A 27,924-nucleotide genomic window follows, 5' to 3' on the forward strand; every position below is an offset into this window, starting at 1 on the left:
CATCCATGGGTATCTCAAACTCAATGTGACCAAGACTGAGCTAATAACCTTCTCCTAAGCCTGCCAGCCCTCTCTACTTCAGTAAGTACCATACCATCCACCACTTGCACAAGTATGAAATACAAAATGTGTCCATAATACATCTGTCCCCCTCATTCCCTGAAATCACTATAAGCAATCTACTCTACTTCCCAGATATTTGGATTCATTCACTTTTTTTCCAATTCCACAACCATCATCCTACTGCAGACTGCAACCCTTCTCAATTGGACTAGTTTTAATGTTTCCCAACTAATAGCCCCACATCTCCTGCTCCTTTCAATCTGATTCCCATACTCTGCAAAGTAATCTATCTAAAATATAATACTCCATCATATTTTACTGATGTTTAAAACCCTTCAGATGTTTCCTAATGCTTTGGTGATGAATATCAAGGTCTTTCAAATCACCTGAAAGGCTCTGCATTATCTGGCGACTGTTTTCCTCTCCACTTTAATCCCTAAATACTCTACTTACATTCCCACATGCATTCACTACACTCAAGTCACATTGGACAAGATATCACAAAGATACACCATACAACATATTAAAAAATACTTTCTCAAAAAATAATAAATAAATAAATAAATAAATAAATAAATAAATAAAAATAAAAAATACTTTCTCTTTAATGATGATACACTATCTTGTGCTTGAGAAGCTGCATAAAAACAGGTGTATTTCCTCATATATGCTGAAATGTAAATTGATAAAGCCTTTAAGAATGATTCAGCAATATGTGTCAAAATACTACAGATTTTGTATGTTTGACCTATAAATTCCTGTTTTTTAGATCCAACCTGATTTAATAATTATGGTGGCATTTTTAAAAATAGTGACACCTGAAAACAACAACACCTGAGCATTATGCTTTGTTTATCTGGTAGGATCTATTTTCTGTCATGTACAAAAAGGTCTCTTTTCGTAAAGAAGGAGAGAGAGAATAGAAAGAGAGACCTAACATTAATACTGCATATATGAAAACCGAACACTGTTTTAGCACAAGCTAAAGAGATCATCCCAGTTAAATGTCTTTTAGTTTCCTAACATGTTATCTGTGATAATTGGATTTTGGGGGAATTTTTTTTACCCTAAAGTATCCAGAATCAGAAAACAGTTTGAACTTGCCCTGAGTGAAAGTTTACAACATTCATGAAAAAGTAAAGAACGTAGAAAAGATGATTCTTTCTATTCTTTTCAGGATGAATGCTTTTTCTAAATGCTACTAGCTTTGTCAATTGTTGCCACACACAGGACCCCTAGTTACTCCGCTCTGCTAAAGCTCCACTTCAAAATATAGAAAGAATAAATTTGACACAGTGAAGAAAAATACATTCAGTTATTGCTTTTGTAGATGAGGTATAGGCATATTAATCTAAATTTATAAATCATAATTTAAATTGAGTGTATATAGAAGAGATGGAGTACAATAAAAATTCTTAGACAAGTGGCCGAATATGGAACACCTCATTCAATAAGTAATGCAGCAAACATTTACTGAACATCTACGGTGCATTAGAGATTGTGCCAAGCAATGGAGATACAGACTTAAAGGACAAGTGAACCCTGCCTTGTGTGAAATACAATAGCTGAATTCATTCTATACAGCCCTGGGTTCGAATTTCTCTAGAAGCCTCACTCCTTCCTTGCCACTCACCTAGGACCCTGTTATTTCCACCTTGAGATTAGGATCCTGGGAGTTCACCATTTATGGTCCCTGCTTTTCTGGACTAGTACTCTTTAAAGGCATCATACCACATTTCTATTCTGTTCTACTTGAACCACTGTCCAAAAAAGGAAAACTAAAACTGCATGCCATCTCACATGCCATCTGCTGTCTCCACTGGCGACGGCCTCAGACATGGCAGCTGACCACTTGTTTGACCAAGCTCTAGTTATCATCTTAGAATTTAGGCTGCACAAATGTTCAAAGGCAGTGCCAGATTAAGAATCAGGCCCTCAAGCTCAGTGAAGCTGACCATACTCTATATCCTGTCATTCTTGACCATAACTCCCCAGTTTGAAAGCAACAACTAGACACATCTCTCCTGCTTTCATCCTCTTACTCTCTGGATTTCCTTCCCCTTTAATCATCCTCCCCAAGGTGTTAAAGATTGTAGAAATGGCTTTAAGTTCTATATTCCCTACACCTATGCCCCCTTTCAATGTGATCTTATAGGTCCTCCATTATCGTGTTGGCCTCAAGACTTGACTTGGATAACAGAACATGGTAAAAATAATAATGTCCAACTCAGTTCATAGCCTAGGTCTCAAGAAGCTTTGCAAGCTTAGATTTTCCTAGAAATCTACAACTATTATGTGAACAACCCTGGAGTAACCTGTTAGGTTGAAAGAAGACATGGAAAGATGCTCCAGGTATCCCAGCTACAAAAGTAAGTTAAGGCCGTCGTAAACGAACCAGCTAAGTAAACCCACCAGCTAACTCGAGGTGCATAAGCAAGCTCAGCCAAGACAGATTAACCAGATCAAGCCCCTCAAAAAAATTTCCAAGTGAATCCAGATCAAATTTCCAACCAGCCAAATTATTGTTGTAGGCTACCATATTTGGGGGTGTACAAAGCAAGAGCCAACTGATTCACAGGACTTCCAATCCTCTATCTCAAACATTGTTCATGTATATCCTCCATAATCTAGCACCTCACAAAATTCACTCTTTACTTCCTTGCTCTGATTGAAACTTGGATTTTCAGTGAGGATAATACTTCTTTCTCTGAAATCACCTCATTTAGATTTTAGATATTCCCCCACACACACAAGTATGCTTGCCAGGAGGAGAGTGCCACTCTTTCATCCTCATGTAAAAATCAATCCTCCTTTGGATATCTATGACATCCACCTCTTCCACCCACTACTATCTCTTCTCATTAATATCACCTCTATGAGAGGTCCTAACTTTGGAACCTGGAAAATGATCTTCCTCTCTAATCTGTCTTGGGAAACTGGCCTTTGGATACTTGTTCAACACCTAGAATCTAAGTTTGCTTGCCTCCTAAAATAGAGTGAATTTCCTGCCTTCATCATTTAGGCATCCATTTCTATAGCCGTACCCTTGAACTTGTCAACAGCCAAAATTACTTCATCTCTGAAGTATTTCAAATCTTAAACCATGAGATTGATTTCACTAATACATACAACATAACAAATAAGAATAACTATAAAACCTTTTTCTGTGGTACTCATCAAAGAGTTATTTCAAAAAAGGTACCAGAATCAGATACACATATACCTGGGCTTTTAAAACCTTTTAGGAACAGGTAATTCTCATGATATGCAAAAATCATCTAGAAGCATAAATGAGCGGAAATAAACTTAGAATGTTAAAAAAAAATGGTAGAGTGGTAGATGAGGATAGATTTGTTTTCCAAGATAATTACTCATACAAAAATTAAATATTGTATAATAGGTACCACAAGAGACAGATTAATAGAGAATAATAGAAATCCTAGAAATGGGTTGTAAGTATGTAAATGTTTAATATAAGATAAAATAGGAAGTTAATCATTGAACAAAAGGATTATTCAACAAATACTACTGGAACTTGTTTGACAAAAAATAGTTAACTAGAATTATGATCTCATGTACACAAAAATAGATCTCAGTTTATTTAAACTTAAAATGAAAAAAGAAAAAAAGAATGAATCATAAAATCAAATGAAAAAAGAGGGGCTATTCAGAGGTTAGAAGGTCAATATTTTTATAAGTAGGAAGGCCTTTTTTAGCATGAGCAAAAGGTTTAATTGCATAAAATTTTAAATCTTTATATCGAGAAACACTAAATAAAAGAAGCAACGTTATAAAAATAATATATTTGCAACATATATAATAGATGAGTTTAAAATGAGTTCTTGCAAATTAAGAAGAGAAAACACAAATCACTGAATTTTAAAGTGGATTATGTACATGAAAAATTAATTTAAAAAATAAAAATTTCCAATAAACATACGAAAAAAATTTCAACAATCCAGATTTTTACTTCTAATTCTTACCTTGGAAAAGGTAAGAAAAAGATTCAGATATACACCTGCTTGCTCTGCATTTCCATTTAGGTGGCTACTACACCTCTAAAACGGAACATATCCAAACTGAACTCTTGATTTTAGTCACTCTCCCACATCCAGCTCACTTAGCAGCCTTCCCCATCATAGTTAATAGCAATTTCATCCTTTTACTTCCTCAATGCAAAGCCCTTGGAGTCATGCTGACTCTTCTCTTTACTCATACCCATATCAAGCTATTGGGAGATCCTGTTGGCTCTATCTTCACAATATATCCAAGAAGCTAACTTGCTAGCACCACTACTATTGAAGTTATCACCATTTCTTCTCTGGATAACTGCAAAAAAAATAGACCTGCCTTGCTTAAAATGTGTAACTTGCACCCTATAGCTCTTAGGGTAAAACTAAAACTCCTGAATCTGGCTCCTTCTTATCTCTCCAGCTTCATTTCACATCATGTTCTTGACTTTCCATGCATGGGCCACACCAACCACACTGGCCTCCTTTCACAACATCCTATTTCCTGATATAGAGCCCTTACATATTACATTTGCTCAGCCTGACATTCTTCTCTTCACTAGTGAAAGGCTACTGGTTCATCATATCTCAACTGCAACATCATTTTCTGAAGGATGCCTTCCCTGGCCTCCATGCTAGATGAATTTCACTTACTGCACTTTATCAACAACGTACTGCTACAACCATTGCATTGCATATTTGATCATTATACGATTAGTGTCTATCTCCTGACTTGATTATTACATCTTTAAGGACAAAGAGCAATCTTATTTTGTTCACTACTGTATCCCCAGTGTCTAGCAGAATTAATTAATAGAAGGTATTTACTATTACTTTTCAAATGAGTAAAAATTATACAAAAGACACTGAGTGGTAAGGTACAATTTCAGCTTTATTTCACTTAAGTTCTATATGCATGGAACAATCATCCCCATACTACTATTTCTAGAATTATTCCAAGCTCTCTAGCTCCCAAGTTCATTCCTGGACATATGGCAGACTCAGTCAGGACAGTTAATCCATTTCTTACATTCCACTTCACATTGTACTGACTGTCTCCCCCAGCTCCAGGTCCTTGAGCACTTAGGAATCATAGTCTGAAGGGACATTAACAGATGAAATCAATCAGTGAACAAGCACAATGTCCATCTTGTTCTATACTAACCCACCCCCTCCCTTCTTTTCAACCAACAAACAAAAGTGACCTTTTTGAGATTTGGGGCCTGAAAATTCTGGAGGTAGGCTACACGCACAAACATTAATGGGAAATTTGTAATACTGCATGCTGTGTGATGACCTAATTTGTGATCAGAAAAGCTCAGTTTTTTTATTGGTTTAAAAACATGATGCTTATCCATAAAATGATGTGAAAAGAATGTGTTACGTGCTGCATTTTTCCCCCTTTCCTCCAAACATAGTAAAGAATTAGCTTACCAAGATAACAATAAAAACTCAGGCAAAAAAAAAAAAGTTCCTGTTTCATATCTTCTTACAACTAATGCTCATAAATTGTGGGGACCTGAAATTGGCCAAAAAGACTCAAAAAGGTTGAATTAAAGCTGAGATAATATCCAAGACTGTCCACACACGCTGGGTTTCATCACTGCAAGGGACACTGGTGCAGGTTCACTACCTCCTTCCAGGTCACCATCTCTGAAATAGACTCAGGAATCAAGAGGTAGGGAGCACAATTCTAAAGACACGGATTAATGGGAGAATCTTTGCACAGGAGAAAAGGGAATTTAAGCTTGTGGAAAATGCATTGTCCTAAAGTTTTCTAGTACTGGGTTGCTTTTATTAATCTTCTTACTCTTACAAGACCTACAATAAAAAAACCAGACATCAATGTATGTGGGACATGCATAGTTACAAGTTGGATGAGAACAGTTTAATTTAACACCAAGACAGCACGATCCATCTAAGCATAGCCACCTGGCATAAACTAAAACTATATATCTTATGAGACAGAAGCAGGCTTCTAGAAGCCTGGGAAAGCAGACTCATGTGAATTATTCCACCAAGCACATTTAGAAAGAGACCTCATCTAATGAAAATACAAAGAAAACTTCAAAAAAAAAAAAAAGATTTGGAGACCAAAGAGATCACTCCATGATCACTGACTTTTTTTTTTTTTTGATCACTGACTTTTAAGAATTCTGGTTAAGATATTTTTAAGTTTTAATTCAACAGGTTTGTCCTATTCTTTTTCTTACCATAATCAAATAAAACCCGACCAGAAGGCACACACTCTTGAGATTCCATCTCCTAAATGATTAAAATCAACAATTTCTGTTCCAAATATGAAGTATTACAAAGTAATGAAAAATTGTGATTCCTATAATGGACACAGACACTTCACTTTAGTAATGAGTACAAATTTATATTTTTTGTCGCCTTTCTTACAGCACATAGAAATACTTATAACCCTAAAATTATATTTCTTAAGAATTTATATATCCTTTGAACGCACAATTAGTGCTGTCTCCAGGACATCATAAATTGTTTACTTGTCTGTTCAAACTGATTTTCTATTTCCACTAATGAAATATATTACACATCACATGATGCAGTATCTGAAAACCACTGCATGTGTTCAAATTGTAGTGCTGCCACTGGACTGGCTGTGTCACCTCAGGCAAATGAAGGAAACTCACTTAGCTTTGGTTTCCTCATCTTCATAACAAGCAAGAAAATAACTCATGTTAAATCCTCACACTCAGAATATACTTAATTAATGTCAGCTTAAAACATAAACCCCAGAGCACGTATTCTGAGACCCTACCACACACTGGAGACTCAAGAGAGGAAAAGAAAGCTCCATGGAGAAACTGGGCAACAAGCACAGCACACCCACTACCTAAGTCATTGCTAATCACAATGTGTTCCATGTGCCAGCAGGATTGCCATCATCCAAGAGCTGGTTAGAAATGCAAATTCTCAGGCCCCACCCCAGAACCACTGAAACATGATTTTCATTTTAACAAGATCCTCAGGTGATTCATATTCATATTCCCATTAAAATTTGAGAAGCCCTGAGCTAAGAGATGTGCTCCTGCATGCAGCCTCATACTTTCTTGGACAGGTCTCAGCAACATTATCAGTGTATGGGTCACTTTCCAACAGCTAAAATCATAAATGTAAAATAAATAAATAAATAAATAAATAAATAAATAAATAAATAAATAAATAAATCATAAATGTTATGTGTGTGTGTGTCATCTATTATGGTAGGTAGACTTCAAATCCTATCTCCTGAGTCACTGAGTTTGTTGCACAAGTGTTCTGAGATATCTCTTTCCAACTTGAAATAACATGTATAAGTGAGGGCCATTCTAAAGCCAGCCAGTCCAGAATATTTTTTACACTATCAATGAAACTAAAGTATAAAACAAACAATAAGCCTGATATCTGAATATCAAGTCCTAAAAACCTAGTATGGCCCGTATGGCCTTAGGTCTAAACTCCAGAGACCAAAGAGTCAGGTCCCCAGTAGAGACAACAGTTTCAGTAACTGGAGTGAAGAGGGTGCAAATATGGAAGCTGCTGCCTTTCAGAAGCAAAATCTAGGCAAAGGCTCTAGTGCATAATGTGGTCTAGAATATTCAAGAAGCGGCCACGGGATTACAGCAGCCATTCCAATGGATATTTTACAAACTTAACATTCCCGAGTTCCACTCTTCCCACCACTAACTCCAAGACAATTTTTTAAAGCAATTCCATATCATTTCATGTGCATTTTTTATGGTTAAATAGCTTTGAATTGGGGGCCAGCTTTTGCATAAAAAGAAATGTGCCTGGATTGTACTCTATCACAAAACCATCTCTGCACTAAGAAAGAAAATTCCTTTCTGACCCTTCTTCATGCTGAACTCGTGTATCACTGTGTTTTCGCCATTTAATTTTTAATCTAGGCTAATTTTACACAATCTGTAAATATATCCTGGAGAACACAGGCCACAGCAGTTATTCAAAGCATCTAGTAGGGAGCCCAGTGCTGCCGAGACGCTGTTTTATACATTTTGCTGGGGATCGAAGGTGTCGTAGCTTCATTCTGCAATGAGCACTATGATGTCCATTTACTTTTATTATGCAGTTGTTCTTCCTGAGTTACTCCTTTCTACATAATTGCCAAAATCAACTTGTAAGATGCTTTAAACTGCACATATCTTATTTTTCCTATTCTAATTTCAAAATGCCATTTTGTATGATCTCTATTGAGAAGAAAATAAGCTCATTTTTAAAACAATTACCCAACAACACTTCAGATAAGAAGCTGCATCTTTCTGCCTAAGAGAAGTGTTTTTCTTCTCTTTTAAATTGAGTCTCATATGAATGATATCTAGATTATCACTCTTTTGCTAGGTTATAAATCTAAAATCCCTTCACTTGTTTCAAAACCTTACACCACTAAGGAAGACTAGTTTCCCGATCACCTAAAGAGTCCCATTTTCAGTCTCCTAGAATTGTGCTAGGCAGTATGATTTAATTATTATTACAGACAGATTTGCATAAAGCTTTCTTCTGAAGAGTTTTAGGCCATTTAAGCAATGTCATTAGATGGGCAGAGAAATTCTTTTGAGAAAATGTAATGGGGCATGAAAAATAATAAAAATCTACAAAATACATTTATTCAAGAATCTTAATAATGAAGAGAAATTACAATTCAGAGTGAAGAACTAGAGGCTGGATACTCTTTATTATTTTAAAATAAAACATGATTAAATAGGCACAGCATAATGCCTCAGAATCAGAGGGCAGTCCCTCGTGTTATATCTTCTGGAAAACTACTCTCATTTCAGAAAAAATAAATTCAGTATACTCTTATGCCAACTATGGAATTTACTGAAGACGCAGAATAGCAATTAACTTCAACAATAATTTCATATGAGCTCACTAGACTACATTGTGGTAAAACAAGAAAGTTCAGGCTGCCATAGACTGTCTCTCATTAAAGACTCTTCCATGAATTGCTATTACCTTGTCAAGGTCGCTGGATTAAAAAAAAAAAAAAAGCCATCCTGATGCTCTTTTAAAGACCTAGTGAAACAGCAGAGACAAGTGGTGTCTTCAGGTTTCCCTCAGAGCTGCCACCTAGTGCTCCTCGTCAAAGGGGAAAAACATCCAAGACCAGCTTTTTGTGGAGTAATTTGGCAAGATCTGGCAATATTTAAAAGTGCCAAAAACTCTGACCTAGCAATTCCATCATTAGTAATTTACCTGGTAGATAGGGCCCTATAAAAATGCACCAAGATTGTTTATAAATGGCATCCTACAATATTGTTTTTAATAAGAAAAACAACAAATCAGAAACAACTAAAATATCCTTCAATGGAGAAAAAATAAAAGTGATATGCAGCCATTTAAAAGTTAGCTGATAGGGAAAAATCTCCAAGATAAAGTCCAGGAAAATGTGTGATATCACTTACCATATATGAAAAGCCTACACATGCATATGTGAGTGGGTGCACTGAGAATCATCTGGAAGGATACACAAGGACTAGAAGTTCGGGAGGAGAGGGAGAATAAGGGAAATTTTTATGTTTTGTTCTATATCTTCTCGGATACATTGAATATTTATTGAATGCACGCATTATTTTAGTTAAAACATTAAAAATTCTATACTAGGATTATGAAGAATTGTGGAGTCAGACAACTTACTCTACTCTGGCCTCTAGAGTAGAAGACACAGCAACTAAATCATTGTGACACGGTCATCCTCCTCTGATTTCACCCTGCTTTTTCCTGGCATCCCAGCTCTGCTACAAGCTGACTAATAACAGTAATTTTTTTTGTTTTTCTAAAGAGCATTAACATGTATCAAGTGCTGTCTCATAGAGTCATTAATCTGAAGGCTATATTGTTAATTATTCTTGCTTATTCATAAATTGCCAGTTCAGTATTTTTCCACTGATTTGACATTTATCAGTTTTTGTAACATCTAAAAGACAGCATGACCAATGCCTTTTTGAAGAGTTTATGAAAAAGCATTAGCACAAAATTAATGATAGTGTTTAAGAAGCCTATAGGATTATCTCGATGAACTCTCTCTTTAATAAAACCTGATTCATCTTTGGTGAAAATATTCCCTATCATAAGCTCAATTATCTTGAATAAATAAGGCACAAGTGGACTATTTTCTTGCCCTTTTTTCACATATACATATAGAATTAGAAAAGTGCATTAAGGGATCCCTGGGTGGCGCAGCAGTTTAGCACCTGCCTTTGGCCCAGGGCACGATCCTGGAGACCCGGGATCGAATCCCACGTCGGGCTCCCGGTGTATGGAGCCTGCTTCTCCCTCTGCCTATGTCTCTGCCTCTCTCTCTCTCTCTCTCTCTCTCTGTGTGACTATCATAAATAAATAAAAAAAAATTAAAAAAATGGTAAAAAAAAAGTGCATTAATTCTGACTTACCCAATATCATCTTAAATACCAAATTAAGCTAGTTTGGGGGAAAGACGGAATCAAACCAAGTGGTTAGGGAACTTCATCAAAAAAAAAAAAAACCATGACTACCTATTGACTCATGAGCTGGACCCAGGCACTCCTCCCCTCCCCTGCCCTTGGAATGTGGGTTATGTCTACCTTTCTCACTCCCAAAGGCTACTCCAAAGGCTTAGTATTCAGATAATGATGTGATGCTGAAAACACCGGCACAGTGGTGGTGACTGAACCCAATTAGGGCCTCTTTATAAACTGTGGATATCCAGAGAGCCGGTGAGGGAATCTGTTACTCTTGCCACCCAAGACAAGCCTTGTCTGTAAGTTCCCTTAGCTATTATTATAATTGCCAACCTGGAGTGACCTACCTTTTTCTTCAGTCTCCTCTGCCCTCTGCTTATGGGGGCTAGCTCCTGGGCAGCTCCCAGGAGGGCTGGACACAGGATTTATAGCAACATTAGCTCTCAGCTCATTCAGTTTTTTGCTGTGACATTATATTCTCTAAGAAACTACAGACTTTCAGGGAGCTTTCTAAAAATACCACATCTGATAGTAAAACAACACATCTTCCTTTTGATTGCTATTTTTACATTTTTCATTATTGCATAGATCCCCTCAGCCCTGGTATTCTAGTCATGTAGCCCTTTGTGTCTCTATAAGGCCAACTCATTTATAACTGTGTTCAGGCAATGAGAACCTCAAACACATACTGCATATCTCCCATGCTTCTAGCATTACTGTAGAGACAGCTAAGTTTATTGGTTATGTTGCTCCAAAATGATTTTCTTTTTAATGTAAACTACCTACATTATATAAATTGTGTTCTTTATTTTTGAGAACAAAGAAACTCTCAGTGAATTATATCCCACTGATTTTTGTTCCTCATCCCTATATTTACATATTCAAAAGTCTCTGAATCAGTTTTATTCACTGTCATTCATTTAAAAAAAAATCTCCAAATTACTTAAGTGGCAGTCATTTCATCTCTGTCCCCATTTTGCTATGCATTTTAAGTGACAGGGCTAGAATTATCCATATTTGCACACTAATGTGAACATAAAAGAGTTAAACAGCCCAAACTACCATTTCCTGCCCTTCTTCTAGAAGAAGAAGAGGAAGAAGAAAAAAAAAGAAGAAAAAGAAAAAAATCTCTTTGGAAAAGTGTGCATATAGAATAATCTGCTTTTCTTTTCTATTATTTAAAATTAATGAAATTACCCCCATAAATATCTAAAAAGTTGCTCATCTTCATGAGTCATCAGGGAAATGCAAATTTAAACTACAAAATGATATCATGTACCAACATCATTTATCATAATACCTAAACTTAAAAAAGATCAAAAATGCTAAGTATGGGCAAAGGTGTGGAGCAATTGGTATAACCACTTTAGAAAAATGGTTTGGCAAAAAATTTTACAAAAGATTAAAAGAGTTTGCCATTAAATAAAACAGTTTTAACCCCTGAACAAAAAATTCTACTCAGGTCAATACCCATCAGGCATGCATAACACCAAAAAGCATGAAAAGAATGTTTATAGAAGGAAGGACTCTTTATATAGGCCAAGACTAGACAATGCCCAGCTGTCCTTCAATAATTGACTGGATTGTGATACATTAACACAAATAGAAGATATATAGCAATAAGCATGAATAATTGACATCTACATGCAAAAATATGGATGGATCTCACAAACAGGATTTTGAATGAAATAAGTCAGACATAAAAGACTATCTAGTGCATGATAAATTGGTCCTTACTGTCAACCTTGGTCAAGACTTATCCAAAATACTGAGGAAGAGAGTGGCCTTGAAGAAAGTAGTATCATAGATCAGAACACAATTTAGAAAAAAAATTACCTTGTGTTACATACTATTATAAAAAAAATATTACTATTACTAAAAAAATTACCTTGTGTTACATACTATGTCACACATAATTGTGTGAGCTCAGAAAGGTCATTTAACCTCCTTGGCCTCATCATTCCTTTGTAAAACTGAGATCATGAAGCCTTACGTCCCCAAAAGCAAATGGCTGTTCTGAAGATCTCTAAGGTCCTGTGCAGCTTTACATCTATGACCCAATGAGAAAGTTTCACTACTCTCCACTTTCATGAATAAAAATACAAAGAATTATTTTAACAAAAAAAATCATAATAGCCCACCTTGTTCTAAGCCACTTTACATGTATTACTCATCCAGTCCTCACATTAGCCCTATAAAATAGGTAAAACTGCTCTCTTCTTTGTACAGAGAAGATAACTGAGACTCGGAGAGCTTTGGTAACCCGACCAAAGTTGCACAGCGAATAAATGGCAGAGCCAGAACACACACCCCCCAAAATTTAACTTTTTTAACCACACTTAACTACTCAGTATGCAAAGATATTATAATAACTTCACTTTATCTAAGCTGACAGGACTTTTTAAATTAAGTTTAATACAATCAGTTGTCCAATCACCACATAGTATATTAAAATGTAATCTGTATTATATATTGAAACTCTGATCTTGTTCAATCAGAAGAATGATGATTTTAATCTGTTCATATAAATCTGGCCTCCTTGGGACAGTACTAAGTAAAATAACTATTGCTATTAGACAAACCCCAACCAATTTTAGTGGTCATGTTCACATTTCCCATATTTGATGCCTCTCCAGCAAGGAGGAGAAATCTGCCTTCCTTGTTATTGTTGTTTTAAGCATAGCTTCTCAAGGGACATTATAGTATTAGTTCAGATTTGTTTCAGATTCCCTATTTTCATGAATCACCTTTTCAGTTCAAAACGGAATCTTTAATTTTTTATCTCAATGACTTTCAGTAACTTTCTATTTGCTGGAATTTTCGTTGATTATTTTCTGACAATTGTCTTTTTCTTAGCCTGGTTTGAGTATTTTAATTAGCTGGACCTCATCCTATTTCATAGTTAAAAATCACCCAAGATATTTATACTTTACACATTTTCTAGAGTTACCCTGAATTTGTGTCAGTCAATCTCATTGTTGGCTAGTGGAGAGCTTGTGACTAGGATAAAGGATGTGGTGATGGTAGCTGAACGCACAGAAGAAAGAGCAATAGAGGCAAAGCTTACTTACTTTGCAACATGGCCTAGACTTAGGACTTCCAACGGTTTTTGCATGGTAAGTGTAGTTACCAGTGGATAAAAGTAGATCACTTAGATTAATTATAGCAGATTTTTAAAAATATTTTATTTATTTCTTTAATTTATTTATTTAGTTAATTTGAGAGAGAAGAGAGGAGCAGAGGGAGAGAGACAAGCCGACTCTGTGCTGAGCATGGAGCCCAACGGAGGGCTCAACCTCACAACCCCAACATCATGAACTGAGCCGAAATCAAAAGTTGGATGCTTAACCAACTGAGCCACCCAGGCACCCCTGGAGCAGATGATTTTAAAGAAAGAGGTAAACTTGAAAAGCACAGCACTGCCAGATGGAACTTCTCTGGGACTTCCAACCAATTGTGTTTTTGGACAAGTCATGTACTTGCTTTTATTAGGAAGACAGAAGCAAATTCTGCCTTATAGAATTGTTGTAAAGCTCATATCAGGAGCAAAGTCACCTGCCTTCTAACCAATAGAAATAATATGACTTCATTATTGTTGTAATTATTATTACCTAAATTATTTGGGTTGGCATTCCAGCCTTTGGATCTTCAGTCTCTGTTTAACTCCATCACAATAGCTCAAGGTTGAGGGGCAGGGAGAGGCTTAGCCCCTTCTTCCAACACTTTGCTTATGTAGATTCAAATAAAGAAAAGTGACAGGCTAGGTTCTCTTTGACTTCTTTCCCATAACAACAACCTTACTATTCACCAGTATTTATATTTGGATAAATAGCTAGTGCTGAAGTTATGGAGGGAAAATATAAAGCAGACTACAAAATAGGGCTTCTCAGAGTTGCACAAACAACTCTGTTGAAGCAAGCCTGAAAGCATTCAATAAAAAACACCAAAAAACGACAAGCCACATGCACTTCTTTGTTAAATATTGGCAGAATAAAATTCAGCCGTTACGTTAGTTATAGGTTTTCTCTTCCACGGACTTTAGAAACAAGTAATTAATCTCTTTAAACAGGTCTCAGGAAAAAAAATATATATTTTGTTAATTTTATGTTATTAAAAAGGCCTTTGAGCAACAGAGTTGCAAAGACAGGACTAGTGCAGGGTGTAAGAGGAAGGCTTATGGTTCTCTTTTAAAGAGTAAAAAAAAAATGCAGTTTAATTCATACTCCACCAAAATTAAGTTCTCATAAAGTATAACAAGGATGATACTGGGAAAACTCACATAAAAAAATGAGACTATTTGCTTCCCCTCATATGTAATAGTGAGACACACACACACACACAGTCTCTCTCTCGTAACTATTTGCTTCTCTCAGCACATATGAAAATCTCAACAATTGAAGCAAGTTAGTGAATGGTTATTAAATTTAGTTTAAATATCACTTTTTCTTTTATAAAATTAGTTTTTACAAACCTTTCAGAAGCATATTTCCTAAAATATTTTTACTGACTGGTTCTTAAACTGTGCATGTGGAAACACATTCCCAAATAATTTTTAAGAATATTTACCATATGAACTAAATGTTTATTTCTCTTAGGAAAAAAAATCTGTGGGTATTTACAGAAAATTTCTTGCTAGCTCTTGTAAAATGCTGAATTCATCAGAATTAGAAGTACTTCGAATACTCAAAATACGAACAAATACAGGCATAAATCCTCTCCATTCCACGGCATTCATTCACTGACTATAACCGAGGAGACAAAGTCACTTTATCGTTAATACTTTTAACCATAGAAAATGAAAGACTCAAATAAATTATTTTGGCATTTCTTCAGTGATGTTGTAATCCTCTCACTGATTACTTACTTGCAGCTTTCTCTATGATATATGAGACAAACAGAGCTGATTTTCAATCATTAACACCAAAGTCTGCCAGAAGCACTTTGCATTAATAAATCTCAAAATATTTTACCATTTCATTAAGTCTAACTGCATGTTGTTGGGAACATTTCAAGCCTTGTCTGATTTAGTAGGCAGCTTACTGTTGGTAACAGAGACAAATGGTAAAATCAGAATTGAAATTCACTACTTCTGACTAATGCATCTATCATGATGGTCCATTATTTCAATCAGCCTGTCTCTAATAAAATTGACATCACTTAATGCAAATCTAGTATATTCAGGGGTAACAGTGTAGAAGTACACATGCAAAAAGGATAAAAGAAGTTAAAGCAAAAAGTAGGATTCTTGCTATTGTCATGTGATAAATACAAAGCCTTATAAAGGGTCCTCCTTCCTCCTCCCTGCCACTGTCTGCAGAGAAAACTATAAACATCCCCACCAGCTTTCAGATACTAAGACAAGTTCAAGGAAAAACTCAGATGACTCCTCACTGAGGAAATTAGCTAGTGACACGTGTAAGGAAAACTGCATCCAGTCCTTCCTGGTTCAGCCGAATCTACTTGACTAGGCTAATATGCCTTCGTGAAATGGATTGGCTTCAATGTAAAATCTAATAAAATTAAATATAAATGAGCTCTTGAGGGAATTAAATCAATGGACTACAAAGCGACTTCCTGATTTTTCCCTGATAACTCGTCACTTCCACCAGCAGTGGCACACTGCACACTGTGTGAGCAAGAGGAGAGTATGGCAGTGGTGATGGCAGCAGAGTGAACAAAAGCCCCAACTCAAGCAACCCTTCATTCTCCCCTCTCCCATGGCTCTGTCTTCCTGTGTGCCTGTATGACCACACTGCACTCACACAGCCCTGGACATTCTACAAACTACCACAACTCAGTTTATATAGGTTCCTATTCCTTCGTATGAAAATAGCTAAATTTTAAATGCTCCTTTAACAAGAATTTAAGGACAATCTTTTAAAGTGTAAGGAACACAAATGCAATGATTTGTTATTGAATGAATGATAGAGAACTCATCAGGACAGCTATGAATTTGGAGAGCATTTCCTGACATCAGAAGTGAACCAGAGCTTCCTCACTCAGGAGCGTGAGCTTTTTTTTATGAATTAACACCACGTCCCTGTCCCCACTGGACGATCCTATGATAACGTGCTATCGAAGGCCACTTGCATCATGGATTTCCTTGGTCACCGTGGCTGAGTGCAGACCATTCTTAACCTATTTTGGAGGTATCTGTATCTAGTATTGGAATAAGAGAAATGCCTATCACCAAGTTTCTTACATATCTTTCCTATTACTCTCACTTTGCAGAACAGATTACTCCAAGAAAAAATTTTCCTGTTAAATACAAGTATAGCATTTTTAAATGGAAAAGAACTGATTAACCAAAGCACAGAAAGCATTCTTCCTATTTGCATTTGTTCTAAAAAGCTTTTTTCGGTTTGCCCAGATCAAACCAATGATGGGTGAATATTTATTAATACAAAGCTTTATTTTTGCCAAAACAAAGTATTCATCATAAAAGTTGTGCTCACATTTGCATTCCTTACAGCACTTGCCATCCACATATGCAAGAGCCGACTTAAGTGGGCAGTCAGGAACCGGGCAGATCAGAGTTTCACACTGGATGGTTCCGTTCTGAGAAGAAAGCAATATTTAAAGAATTTCCAAGTTGCAGTTTAATAGCCTGGAAGTATTTTTTAATCTGTTTCTTAAGTTTCAAACTCATCACATACAATGTCATAAACACCACTATTCTCTGTGGTTATTACACTGTAAAACCCGTAATATAGAGACCCACAGGAATAGAATTGGGTCCTAACACAGTTGGTGAATGAATGGCTCCCACCTCTGTCCAGTGATGACCCTACATCCCCCTACGGTTCCCTCCCTTCTGTGGTGAGGTGGATGAGAACGTGGGGGAATGAGGAGCACACATGGACAGTGAAACAGCAGGCTAGGGGTAAGCCTCATGCCTGCCCAGATTACTCACAAAATAAGTACCTACAAACCAGGAGATTTCTGGAATAGCTACTGCCACCCTGCAGATGCAGTCTCAGGATCCAGAATCTTCTCATGGATATTTAAGCACCACCATGAGGCAGCGCTGACAGTCACCACAAGAAGCACCAGACTGCAAACAGGATGGCAGGGAATTTACTTCCTGAAGGTCATCCAGAACTCCTAGGCACTCAGCTGCTTCTCTAGTCACCTTGTTGACCTCAGTATACACATCCTGCATTTTACTCAATTCGATTTTTGTTCCCCGGTTGACAAGATGGGAAGGCCTTAGTGTTAAAGTGCCATAATTTTGGTAGGGAACAGAAATCATATGATGCATGCACACAAACATATGACTATTTCAGAGGTATCTTTAACATTTAAAATGCAAGATATTCTGGTTTTGAAAAAAAATTGATGAACTTGGAGAAATTTTTTTTAAAGGCTAATTCACATAGATCTCTGGTTTCTTTCCAATAAATTAGTTTAAACCAATGAATTCGTGTGAAATTTAAAATCTAAAAACCAAATTAGTCTGGAACTCTTCTTTGAAAATGAACCTATTTTTGAAATAATGATGCATGAAATATTTTACTTTATTAGTGTGCAATTAGAGGAATCATATTTATTTAAATCCTCTAATTCTTATTCCACCGTATTAGCAAACTTTTAAAGATTGCTAATTTAAACTGTTATTTATTTATACGGCCCAATGTGGTCACAATATTTCATGCCACATATAACTTAGTTTTATTAAACTGTGTTAATAAACACATGAGGGGAAAATCCCTCAAAATGTTAAGGATAACACATAGAAGAATCCTTTGGGAATCACCTTCACTAACCCAATTTAAATGGCTAACTTCATGTGTGCACCAACAAACTTAAACTTTATAGCATTCCTAAGCCAGAATCATCTTTACAGGCTAGCAAGCGTCTTTAATAATGCAACACTCAGTTCTTTAGATTTCACTGGGTTGGCTGGCACTTTAGTGTTGTATCTTGAGGAAGTGGGTCTTGAAATTTTCATGATTACATTGTTTTAATAAATTTTTAAAGAGTGGGGGCATCTGAGTTCCCTTAGTTTGAACTCTCAGCGGAAGCCATACCAGGCATGTGCAGTTCTTACAGCCGTCTGTCCAGGACTCAAATTCTCGGTAGGTGGTTCCCTTCATGGTGCAGGTCCTCTCACAATAGCACTGATCCAACCTATTCATTCGCTGCTCAGCTCGAGACAGCTGTGGCACAAAGGAAGGGGTTCACAGTGTTCATCATGCCAGCAGCACAGAAATGCAAAATACTTAAGTAGGCACTGGATTTATTTTTCAGCACATAGCAGTAATGATAGCTGCACCCATCTATTGTGGTCATCAATATATTTAAGCCTAATTTTAAAGAAAATCCCCCCTCTCTTCTTCTTGAGATAAATTTGGTTCTCACCTTTGAAGAAAAAGAGAGCGTGATTTAAAAGATATACATGGGGGCTAAGTAAAAATGGCATCACTCACAGTGCTGAAAAGCAGTTTCCATTGAAAAATGTTTAATTTCAAAAAAAATAAAAAATAAAAATAAAAATGTTTAATTTCAGGCACATGTTTACTTAAGTGAAAAAACAAATTTCAGAATTTCTGTAGTATCAGAAACAAACCCTTGATGTACGATACAACTGCATGTTCTCAGTAACTACTATTCAAGATGACAACAGTTTAGTGGAATTGATAAACTTGATACATGCTTAGGACAGTGAATAACTCTACAACAGCAATACGTGGTAGAAAGCATCCATGGGATCAGTCCCTTGACATTATTCTAGTGTCTCCATTCTTTTTACAATGCCCTCTCACCTCCATCCTTACAAAGAAAAGCTAAATATTAATAAATAATAATAAAAACTAAAATAAACAATAAATCCTACCGTAAGAAGTAGTGTGAAAATCAGTTAATCTGCCTAATTTCTGATTTACCGAATCATTTGTTATACACATGGCTAGGGTTTGAATATTTATAAGCCCTTTCCATGAGCAGAGATTTAGATTCAATCCCAGCAAACACTATAGTCTGAGAAAAGTCTCAAAGGTGAACATTTGTGGTTATATAAGAAAAAAAAACTATAAAGAACCTCAAGGATTTCTGAGTTCTCCACACGATATTTCTAAGTAGCTTTTACCTTAGCTGATGTTTTGGCTAAAATGTCCTGCAGCTCCATGATTTTCTGCACGAGTCCATGGAAGTCATTGCAAGTTGGACAAGCTGGAATTACAAACACTACATTGGTCAAGTTGTATTTATAAGGAGGTCAATCTAGTTAAGTCCATGCTGACAACTAATATATGGGACTTCCAATTTCAAACTGACATTCTGGACAAAATTAAGCAAGAAGCACACTTTCCATCACACAGTGCAAGAACTAATGGACTTACTGCGATTAAGATCTGGGCACTGAGCAATAAATCCTTGGGGCATGACAAGTAATTGCACATCTTGCATTATACCCTGTGTGTGAAAAATTTTTAAAAAGATATATTACTTCCATCTACCCAAATTATGTTCAATAGTCAAGCTCATGAAGGAAAACATTACAAGATAGACTCACCAAGAACTCTGAACAACATCTTTTTGAATACATTACTTCTACTTCAAACCAAAGGGAGAGAAATACATCAGGCAAAATGGATGATTACCCATGTACTCTCCTATTGATAATATTTTTAAAGCCTTAAGATTAAATGTCAAGATATAATTAAGAGCGAATAGTCATGTTGTTTTGAGAAGTTATTTTTAGTTAGCCACTAGAGAAAGGCTTGAAAATGACCTTTAAAAATCAACCCAAAAATCACTTCTGGTTTCGGCAACAGTGAAACTGATACCAACTTTAAATTAACTGCAATCATTAAAAAGAAAGAGATAGAAAAAGCTGAGTCATAAGAGAAATACTTATTTGAGCATTTCTCATTTTTCAGTAGAATCTTTTAGAACTAATTTCTCAATTTATAAAGGGCAATAGATTCATTAAACAGCTGCCACAGACTTAGTGACAAGTCCTTAGGAGGACAGAAAGTTTAGAGTGAAATTTTTAAACATTCCAGCTGGAAATGACCCCTTTTACACAGAAAGACACATCACATGTTTATAGGTAAAATTCACATGTATCTTTAGTCACTAAGGCTTAATTAGCTTCCACCTTCCTGGGCCCTTAAAGCAAAGGCCAATGGTAGTCAAAAATGACCTCATCAGACACTTCAGGTGTCCTTTTCATCTACCACCCCCCTTTCTTCCTGCATCAACTATATATACATTTTTAATTAATATTTCACTTCCTTCCTTTGAAAAATGCAAAAAGAATGTCTAATGACAGGGTGACAGTGCCAACACATTATCAAGACAATTTTGAATGCACCTACAAAATATACCAGTCAAATATTGGTCTATATCTCCTACATGTTTAATCTAATTAATAGCATAGTGTAAGTAGACTGTCAATATGAATGATAAATATTTTAGCATACTGTGTGGAACTGCTGAATCTGTTGTTTGCTTGGAGTTTAGATTAAAAAGCAGCTTCTATACAAGCTCCTGTCACTTGGAAGCAGCAACATGAAAATACTGTTACCATGTACAGTTATAGAGTTTGTGCACTGTACAACTCTACTGGACACCACTCACAGCCTACAGTAAAAATTACAACCCCTAGAGTAGTACACATAAATGATGTATGAGAAGGATCTAAGGCCACATCCGGGCTCCATGGGAAAGGCTGCTGTGGTTAAATAGAGGAGAGACTTGACATCTACAAATTTGCCATCCCTTACATGGCAAATAAGGGCTGATTATTTAGGATTTGTGAGCATTGAATCAATTCCTCATGGCTGGCCTTGGGCAAGTCACTTAACTCTTCTGAGTAGGTTTATGCGCAGGTAAACGAGAAAAAAATGAGCCTCCATCAAGGCTAGTAAAACTAAGATTCAAGAATAACACATATAAAGTACCTCGTTTCCAGGTAACAGTTTAATTAAGTTTGGAAAACATCTTCTCAGGATTACTGAGCTTACTTAGAACACAATTTCAAAATCACTGGTACCTACTCTACCAAGAAATCCATGAGTTGGACATAGTACCTATTATTCTTCAGTTAACAACCATTCACTGAGCCACTTCTATATTATGGGCACTATCTTAGTCCCTGGGGGAAAATGATTACACTATGGGCTTGTAGTCAAGCAGTTTTCTGGACTTTATTTCTTCATCCTTAAGATACAGAAATTTAAATGAGATGTCTTTTAGATCATCTACAATGATGAAGTTCTATGGAGTGTGTCTTTAAGTAGGCACTAAAAAAAAAGATACAAATTATGACTGCTTTCTAGTTCTGACAGATTCGTGCATATATATGTATTCCCTTTTCACTATGTGAAGTACAAAAAGACCATGAATAATGAATATTGAAAAGTTCTCAATCCTCTATTATTAACATCCCTGTAAAAGTATCATCAAGGGTTATATTTAAGTGGTGGATGGTATATTAACAGCTTAGATATTTATTACTTTGAATGCCTAATCTCAACAATGATGTGTTAGTTCCCCTCCCAACTACCACTTTGTGATCATCTCTGTAATGTCTAGAGATCAAATTTATTCAGGAAGAAAAGAAAACACTGTACGCCAGCTAAATAAACCACCAGTGTAAAAAAAAAAAAAAAAGAAGATGAAATAGAAAAAAATACAAACCAAATATTTTGTTTCACATCACAAAAAGCAAAACATAATTTTCCATTAGAAAGCATTTATATTTATATGTTTATATATTTATGTTTTTATGTTTAGATTTATATGACCTTAGCCAAAAAAATACCTTAAAATATCCATGGGCATTATTTCTTTGTCCCAGCCAAAATGTTGTGCCCAGAGGCAAATCTGTGGAGGGCTTTTCCACCACTCTTTCATATATTCTGCAAAAAAGAAGTATTGGGTAAGCAATGTGAGTTAACAGTCATTTCTTGGAATCTTCCACTTCCTAAACTGAGCACATTTCACTTACTTATTGCAGTCAACGTGTAAAATCAAATGGGAGGCACTGATGGCTAAGGAGAGCTTGTGCCACTTGTCATCAGCCAAAATGTAAGGAAATACTTCCGTGTGCGGGTGGTGACTGCCTGAGCGATAATGCAGTCTGACTTCATTCCGATGGCCACTGCTTTCCAGTTCTAGGTACCTGCACAGAGAGGAGCCAGATGGGGCCCATTGAAAATAAAGTTCAAAAATTACTGACATAACCTCCATCCCCAGAAAGATGGAAAATAGTATTTTTCCTACTGCTCTCACTGAGTACAACTAAACATTATTTTGTAAAACAAACATAGGAAGAGTCTAAAAGATGGAGCAAAGAAAGAAAATCAGTGAGGGATCTTATGACCCAAGGTGCTGGTTTCTGAGATTTTCTTTTGGCCTCATATATCCCAGACTTGACTGAAGAAGCCAGTAACCTGGAATACTAGTGAATGCAGACTTTCTCCTTTTATATATATATATATATATATATGGAGAGATATATCCCAACAAAAGTTTGCTTTCTCTTTCTAAGGTCTAGGAAAGGGGAAGTCTCATAGAAGAAAAACTTCCAGAAAATAACCACTCTATTCCAGCCAAACATCACAGAAAAAAAAATTGGCCCCATCCACAAACAGACTAGTAAAGCTCACAAGGAGCTTAGATTTCCACCATCTTGAGATACCCAACACCTTCACTCAGGTGGTAACAGAAAAAGCTGAGTAGAGAACCAAGACTTTAAACCTAGCCAGCTAATAATGAGGCCCCTGATGGCATCAGTGGAAAACACATGGGAAGGAACCTGGACTACTATCCTTATCCAGCAATAACAAAGTATACTACCCCCTCTCCACTGAGACAGTGTCAGAGAAGGTGCAGTGGAGAGTCAAGACTTTCACTATCACCCAGCAGTATGAGACCACCCCAGCTGCAGTGTCAGTAGAGACCATGTAGGGAACTGGAACTTCCACCCCCATCCAAAAATAATACAAGCTCCTCCTCAGTTCTCAATGGAAGGCCAAGTGAGGAACCTCCTCACCTGAAAGTAACAAGATGATACCTTCCCATCTCCTACCAGATCAATATCACAGAAAATATCTAAAACAAGGAATTTAAATAAGACACAAGTCTCAGAACATTATACAAAGATGTTCAGGTTTCAAGTGAAAATCATATGCCATACCAGAACCAAGATCTGAGATTTAATGAAAAAAGACGATCAAAAGATATCAACACTGTAATGACAGAGTTGTTAGAATCATCTGCCAAAGCTTTTAAAGACACACTGATAAAAACAAGCAATTACAAACATATTTGAACACACTTGAAACAAATGAAAAAAAAAACAGAAAGACTACGCAAACAAATAGAAGAACAAAATAAATATATAAAGAAGAACCAAATGGAAGTTTTAGAACTGAAAAATACAATAACTGGAATAAAGAGCTCAAAGGATGGGGTAAACAACAGAAGGGAGGGGATCATGAAAAGAATCAGTTTCTAATTAAAGACAGAACAAAAATAATCCAATCTGAAGAGAGAGAAAATAGAATGAAAAACAACGAACAGTCTCAGAGACCTAAATGATTACAACAAAAGATCTAACATTCCTATAAACAGAATCCATAAAAGATAAAAAAAGAGAGTGGCCTGAAAAAGTACTTGACAAAATAATGGTTGGAAACATCCCAAACATGGGAAGAGACAGGTTCACAGGTTTAAGAATCTAAGCAAATCCCAAACAGGAAAAATTAAAATAAATACTCATCATAATTAAACTTCTGAAAACTAAAAACAAAGAAAAAAATATTGAAAGCAGACATTAAAAGACAGCACATTGTGAATAGGGAAAGACAAAGTGGTAGTGGCTTCTGCAGCAGAAACAATGGAAGCCAGAAGAAAATGGCACAGTGTTGTTCACATGATGAAAGAAAAAGCTGTCAGCTCAGAATCTTATACCCACCAAAAATATCCATTAGAAGTGAAGAAGAAATTAAGACATTCTCAAATGAAGGAAAATTACAATAATCTGAATCAAGTTTTAAACTTAGATGTTATATGTAAGGTTCTTAGTGAATATTGAAGATGACATGTAGAACACCTACCTCTACAGCATCTGAGGTGGAAAGAAGAATTTGGAAATTACAGGCATATAGATTACATTGAAAGCCATGAAGGCATAGCCATGAAGAAAGCTTGGACATTTTGAGGAGAAATCTGCAAAGCAAACCAATAAGTGTGGCCAGTAAGATTAAAGGAGATAAAAATGAGAGTGGTGTCTCAAAGGGATGAAGAAGCCACTTCAAGAAAGAGGAAGTAATCAACTGTATCAAATGCTGCTGACAGGTCAAGTAAGATGAGAACTTAACCACTGGGTTTAGAAAAACAGAGGCATGTGATAACCCTAAAACTGTTCCAGCAAACTCTAGGGAAGAAAGTCTGCCCGAGAGAGAATGGGCAGAGAAAAATACGAGACAAATATAGACATTTTGAAGAGATGGGAAGATAGCTGTGGAAAAACACTTAGTCAAAGGATATCTGTCTTTAATTGGTAAGAAATACTACAAATGCTTGTATGCTGCTGAGAATAATCTTGTAGAAGAAGAAAATTAGCTATAAATGAAAGAGAAAATAAATGAGAGTAAAATGGAAACCATAAAATGAAAAACAGATTAACTATAATTACATAAAAATCAAAATTTCCTCGACAAAAAGGATAGCATAAATGAAATTTGATAACCAATGGCAGTCTGTAAGACAAGGGGTGGATGTCTACAAAACATGAGGAACACCTACAAATCAATAAGAAAAAAGCGACTCGATTGATTCACCAGAGTGTCAGCAATCAAAATCACTACTAATATCCAGTGTAAACAAGGATGTGGAGAAATAAGCATTTTGATACACTATTTATGGCAAAATAAATTGACCCAGACTTCTTGAAAGGCATTTTGGTAAAACTATCAACACATTAAATGTGCATACTCTTTACATCAGTATGATTAAAATTGATCCGAGAAAATAACAGCACAAACTGGTAATGATATATTCAGAAGGTACTCACTGCAGATTTATTTAAAATAGTAAAAATCTTGAAATGTCAACTATCCTCTCATAGAGGAGTTATGACACTATCATATCCTGGAACATTCTATTGAAGAATAAAGTTCAGACATGAACCAATGCATAGTTTACTATTAACAAATAAATCAAAAACTATAGAAACTCATTTGATTTTTTAAAGATTTCATTTATTTATTCATGAGAGAGAGAGAGAGTAAGAGATGCAGGCAGAGGGAGAAGCAGGCTCCATGCAGGAAGCCCAATGTGGGACTCAATCCTGGGACGGCAGGATCATGTCCCGAGTCAGAGGCAGATGGTCAACCGCTGAGCCACCGAGGCATACCAAAACTCATTTGATTTGATAAAATTCTGTGCGTGTTGGTGTTTTATATATATAAAAAAAAAGATGAAGAAGCATATACACCAAAATGTTAACAGTAGTTACCACGGGAGAATATAACCAAATAGAGGGAGAGAATGTGAAGAACCTTCTCACATATTTTTATATCCCTGAATTGGGTTTTCACTAATTATGTATCACTTCTTTAATGTTTATATATATGATAAAAAGTTAAGTAGTCAAGAATATAAACCATGTTTAGAACTTATCAAAAATAAATAAAACTCCAACTTACATATTTTTTATCCAGAAGAAACCAACCAGAGAATCCCTTCTATATTATTTGATAATAAGTACTCATTATTTAATCAATTCAATTAGTAAATTCTATGATAGAGAGGTGTTTGTATTTTAAAAAAAAATCAGCAAACACACTGCCCTGTTGCTATAGGTCTGTCAGTTCTTAACACACGGAGGCAAGAACCCTATTGCTGCTGTCAAGTAGCCTCCTCTAGATACTATAAGAAGTGTCCCCTGTGCTGGATTCCTAAACTTGAGACACTAGAAGTAGCATAAATAACAATGAGGCTAACACACTAAGCCCTACAAACAGGAACAACCTTTTAGAAGTTAAATATTTTACTGAAAGCTACATTTTCATTAGCATCACTCAATTTAAAAAAAAAAATAGATACACAATACACACAAAAAAAACATGTAGTGAAGAGAAAAATACATAACTTACAAGTGTGCCTAGTACATGGATAGTCTCCAATAAATATTAGCACTCATTAAGAGAAGGGAAAACAGGTTGAAAGAAGTTAATCCAAATCTTCAAAACCTTAAGAGATACAAAACTGCCGGAAGATGTGAAGTTGTGTGAACATATGATGATTGCCTAATTATAAGTTACACAGTATCTTAATGAACACTGGGTCTGTTTTAATGAATCATTTTTCTTTTTTTTAAATCATTTTTCTAATAACAGGCATATTCATTTCCAGAAGTCCACTGTCCCCCACTGGGTGATGTTTCAGTGGGAGGCAGGCCTGGCTCACCCCCTCTCCCCTCCCATCCAGTCCCCTCCCCAAGGCTCAGCAGAACAGAGTGTTTAAACACCCCAGCCCTAAAGCCTCAGGATTCATATCCCAATACTCCTCCCAAGAGTGGAAAGTTACTTCTCCTCTCTGAACCTCATCTGGTTACCCCATCTGGTTACTTAACAAAATGGGGACATGAACTATACTTCAGCAGACATTGTAAGGATTTGACTGTGTTAATTTAAGAAAGCACTCAGAATATTACTCAGTACACACACAATACTCAATAAAGATAGTACATGTTAGTTATCTTTTTTAATTCAAAAAGTAAAGGTGTCAAATCCTCCCTCTTCTTTCCCATGGTACAGTCAGGGATGGGCTGATGACACACCCGTGCAATCAGACTCTTTCCTGAGATTCTTGAAGGAGCACAGCAAGGAGAGGAGAACAAGGAGGCACCCACATGTGCTAGGGCAGCAGCATCCTGTTAAGGTCACTCTTCATCCTGCTTCCTGTTTCCTGGCCCACAAGGGTGCCTTCGGTTATTAGTTGTTCCAAATTCTGATGATCAGGGCTCCCATCAATTCTGTAAAGCTGCCCCCTACCCCACCACCTCCAAGGTCACCTTACAGCTAAGAACTATGACTGATATATTACAATCGTGACCACAGAAAAAAAACATATAATTAGAATAAAACATATCAACATTTTTAAAGCAATTATTGAGTGATAGAACTATGAGTGATGTTTTTAACCTTCTTTTTATTGTTCTTTTTTCCCCTTTTATCTTTAATGAGCATTTATTACCTTAAATTGAAAATCACATTTTATATCCCAAGAAGATAATTTGTCACACCTGAACGTATCATGTCTTCCTGATTCATTATGTATAATTGTGAGAAGTAACTAAAATCATAAATAAAGCTCACTCTTTATAATAATTTATGCCCTTGTTATTCAAATATCCTTTGCATTGACAGAAA

At 36.0% G+C, this 27,924-nt stretch overlaps 1 protein-coding gene across 2 annotated transcripts in view; it reads right to left on the reverse strand.

Moving 5' to 3' along the window:
- The window catches only part of NELL2 (neural EGFL like 2), a 324,517-nt gene that overhangs the window by 216,145 nt on the left and 80,448 nt on the right, over nt 1–27,924 (reverse strand). For both annotated transcript variants that reach the window (XM_055318667.1, XM_055318666.1), the window contains 6 exons: nt 22,491–22,664; nt 22,305–22,401; nt 19,876–19,948; nt 19,623–19,705; nt 18,565–18,693; nt 16,990–17,092 (listed from right to left, as the gene is read on the reverse strand). In XM_055318667.1, coding sequence (XP_055174642.1) covers nt 16,990–17,092; nt 18,565–18,693; nt 19,623–19,705; nt 19,876–19,948; nt 22,305–22,401; nt 22,491–22,664 — 659 coding nt within the window. The remainder of the gene's footprint in view (nt 1–16,989; nt 17,093–18,564; nt 18,694–19,622; nt 19,706–19,875; nt 19,949–22,304; nt 22,402–22,490; nt 22,665–27,924) is intronic.

Source organism: Nyctereutes procyonoides, unplaced genomic scaffold (genome assembly GCF_905146905.1).
Source record: "Nyctereutes procyonoides isolate TBG_1078 unplaced genomic scaffold, NYPRO_anot_genome, whole genome shotgun sequence".
Lineage (NCBI taxonomy): Eukaryota > Metazoa > Chordata > Mammalia > Carnivora > Canidae > Nyctereutes > Nyctereutes procyonoides.